The 3512-nt window shown below is 36.0% G+C and overlaps 1 protein-coding gene across 1 annotated transcript in view; it reads left to right on the top strand.

Annotated features, from left to right (window-relative positions):
- Window positions 1-3512, top strand: part of TRAPPC11 (trafficking protein particle complex subunit 11) — a 52384-nt gene that overhangs the window by 3712 nt on the left and 45160 nt on the right. Inside the window, exons 5-6 of the mRNA XM_045286571.1 lie at window positions 781-854; window positions 3406-3502. Coding sequence (XP_045142506.1) covers window positions 781-854; window positions 3406-3502 — 171 coding nt within the window. The remainder of the gene's footprint in view (window positions 1-780; window positions 855-3405; window positions 3503-3512) is intronic.

Below are 3512 nucleotides of genomic sequence, written 5' to 3'. Positions count from 1 at the left end.
ATTCCCTGTATTTTCAGTTCATGGTAGTGGGAGCCGGGAGGCAACATTTAGGAACTAGAGGAAAGTTGTATTTCTCATCGTTGTTACATCGCACCCTGACTGGCTCATCTCCTCCCCGAGGCTAAATATCTTTAAAACTTTATTTTTTTTAAAAGTGGCTTCAATAATTTTATAGTATTTTTTTAAAATTTTAACTTCTAAAATAAATTAATTTTTAAACTTTGAAAATTGTAAATTAATGTAGATAAAATAGCTTTTTTTCCCAATCGTATATATTTTTTTTATTTCATCAATTTATTGGGGCTCATACAATTCATCACAATACATAGATCAATTGTGTAAAGCACACCTGTACATTTGTTGCCCTCATCATTCCCAAAATTCGCTAGCTTTTAAACTTTTAAAACTTTGTTAAAAGTTATCTGTTTTGCCTTTAAAGTTCTTGAAGATAGATTTTTATAGCCTTAGCTCTATTTTTGATGGCTGGAATTATTTTACTTGCTTTCTAAATATTTCCCACTGTATTTAAGATTTTTCTCCTTATAAACATCATTTATCACACTTTAAGCCAGAGGTTTTCAAACTGTGGGTCGTGACTCCTTTTGGGGTTCGAACGGCCCTTTCACGGGGGTCGACTAAGACCATTAGAAAACACATATTTATGATGGTTGGGGGTCACCACAACATGAGGAACTGTCTTAAAGGGTTGCGGCATTAGGAAGGTTGAGAACCAGTTTTAAGGGAATATATATGTAATAATTTATTCCATTTTTCTTTCAGCTTTTGTTTGTTAGACATCAGTTCAAAATAGCTTTCTTCAGTGAGTTAAAGCAAGATACACAAAATGCCTTGAAGTAAGTTTTTATATTAATAATAACATTAATTGCAGGCTCTGAATCTCCACAAAACCTTAAGTTTTAAATGTTTACATTGACTGGATTCAGGTGTTTAAGATATATTCTTTAGTGTGTCGAAAGGGAAATGAAGTATAATAATTGGGGATTAAATTCCTTTTCATAATGTAAAATAAATTTCAAAGTATCTGTAAAATATTCTCTTTAGCTAAGTTAGTTAAAATTTTATGATCTAAAGAACTAATAGTATTAAATATTTTCCTATCCTTATTTGTATATTCATTTTAATCCTTTTGTTAGGAGACTGATTTCCAAATGATTTAATAAAGTAGATTTAAAGTACATTTAAAGTAGACTGATTTATTGAGTGTATTATTTATTCAATTGAATTATTTATTCAATTCAATTGTACTTTTATTTTCTCTTCCATATTTACTATTTCTGCATCATTTTCCATTCATTGACTGCTGTGAGCCTTGGAGACATGTTGCAGATATTTTGTCACGAAGTATTTTATCCCTTTGTGTTTAACAAGACATAATAAGTTTTAAATTACATAATGTGTGTAAAAAACCCCGAACAGTATATTCCATTTATTTCTGGACAAACAAGAAAATCTTAAATGCGTGAATCCGGTTAACATTCAGTTATTGAAGATACACAGTAGCCATTGGACTAAGGGTTACCATACCTTTATCTCAGACTTGAGAATAGGGACTACGTTTATCTGGGAGAACAAGACCGCAGTAACTAAAAGCAGTTCTGAGATTTGGAGGACCAGTGCAGAAGCCTCTGGTTTTGTTATTGAGGTGCTAAGGACCACAGTTTCTGAGTCGCAACTTCTCTGTATAATGATCACTAGTTTTTATTTTTTATGGCGGTAGAAGTGAGCCCTGGTGGTTTAAGTTGGTTAACTGGTAACCAAAAGTTGGTGTTGGAACCCCCCAGCCACTCCATGGGAGAACGGCTGTGGTGGTAGTCCGCTTCTATGCAGCCTGGGGAAACTCGGACAGTTCTGCTTTGTCCTACAGGGGCCACCGTGAGTCAGAATCAGTTCAGTAGAAACACTTTTGTTCTGTGTTTTCTTATTTCAATAGTTAAAAACCTTTAATATCAGTTCTATTCAAAAAGGAATTTTGAGGGGGAAAATGGGGGCGTTAAGAGCTAACATTTTTCTGTGGAGATAGCTTTGGGATTTTCCTTATTACTGCCCCTCAAGGCTGGCTAGGCAGCAAGGTAGCTGGTGAGACGATCCTTGCTGCCTGTCACTGCTCTCATTGCTGCCTTCATTTGTGCACACCCTCTCCTTCAGCACTGGTCGTCCTGCACCACTGTCCCTTTCCCATTAGTCTGTGCCTGAGATAGTGAAAGCAACTTAATTTATAGCGAGTGATTCGTTGCGTTAGACAGTTGTTGACCTGTGAGCTGTCTTGATACTAACTTACTTGGACTCTACGCTATTTTCTATGAAAAAAGTACTTGAGAAGCAATTAATGGTACTTAGTGTATTTCTTGTGTTAACAGGATGTGAATTTTTCATTGTAATTTGGATAACTGTCCAATTAATTTTGTTTTTCAGTTTACTTTCTATCAATTATTGACTGAGAAAAATGCATAGACACTGGCTCTGTACTTAGTGAAAGATCATTGATTTTGTCTCACATGGATTACAGGGGCAAGATGAAAAGTATTGCTACAAAAAGAATAGAAACTTTTAAGAAACCAAATTATGAAAATCTGGAGCTGTTGTTTCTCAATATGTCTTCCATCTAAGTCTGTACACTTCTGAAGGTGATGTTTCCGTTTCTCCAACCCAACCCCAAAGAGTTCGGTGCTCTTCCCTTTGCACAATGTCAGAACAGCAGTCTTTAGCATCCCTGAGGGACTCAACTCTTGTTCCCAATTGTAAATGTTCTTTGAGTTTGGGGAACAAAAAGAAATCTGAGGGGCAAGGTCAGGGCTATTTGGTGGATGGGGGTAAGGCTTCCCATTTCCCATGTAAGACAACCTTTGTTAACTTTGTGATGGAAAACAGTGCCTTGTAGAATTTTCTTGGCCTTTTTCTCACCATGGATTTTTCAATTTTCTTAAAATTTCTTTCTAATAAACACCAGTGATTGTCCTTCAAGAAAATATACCCAGATTATTTTTGTGGAACTCCTGTAACCTTCTGAGCTAACACCTCTGTCTCGAATTTAACTGGCCCAGCAGATCCCCTCAGTGACCACTGATTGTGTGGAGTTGGAAGGCACCACAATGAGACTAAGATACGTGTGTTCCTGGGAGAGCGTGAGCGCAGCCATCTGTTTAAACATTTTGTGTGGGATAGATCCATGCATGTGTGAACTGGAGCCTGAGTAGCAATACTTTTTAACTTCTCTTTGTATTAACCAAGACATCTTTTCCAAGAAACAGGATTGGCAGGCTTTGCACCCCTGTTTAATGCTATGTTGAGTAATATTGTCACTATTATTTCTAATAATTGTGATCTTAGGGAACTTTTCTTCAAAATAATATTGCCATTAAGCACTTTCTCCCATGTTTATATCAGGAATTATAGGACCGCCTATAATCTTGTACATGAATTGAGAGCCCATGAAACCAACATTTTGGAAATCAAGACTATGGCAGGATTTATAAACTACAAGGTAAATCGTT

Source organism: Echinops telfairi, unplaced genomic scaffold, assembly GCF_000313985.2.
Source record: "Echinops telfairi isolate 266 unplaced genomic scaffold, ASM31398v2 ScPeMD7_9;HRSCAF=40, whole genome shotgun sequence".
NCBI lineage: Eukaryota > Metazoa > Chordata > Mammalia > Afrosoricida > Tenrecidae > Echinops > Echinops telfairi.
Note: the sequence above shows the minus strand (reverse complement) of the source record. Positions and strands in the feature narration are given on the sequence as shown.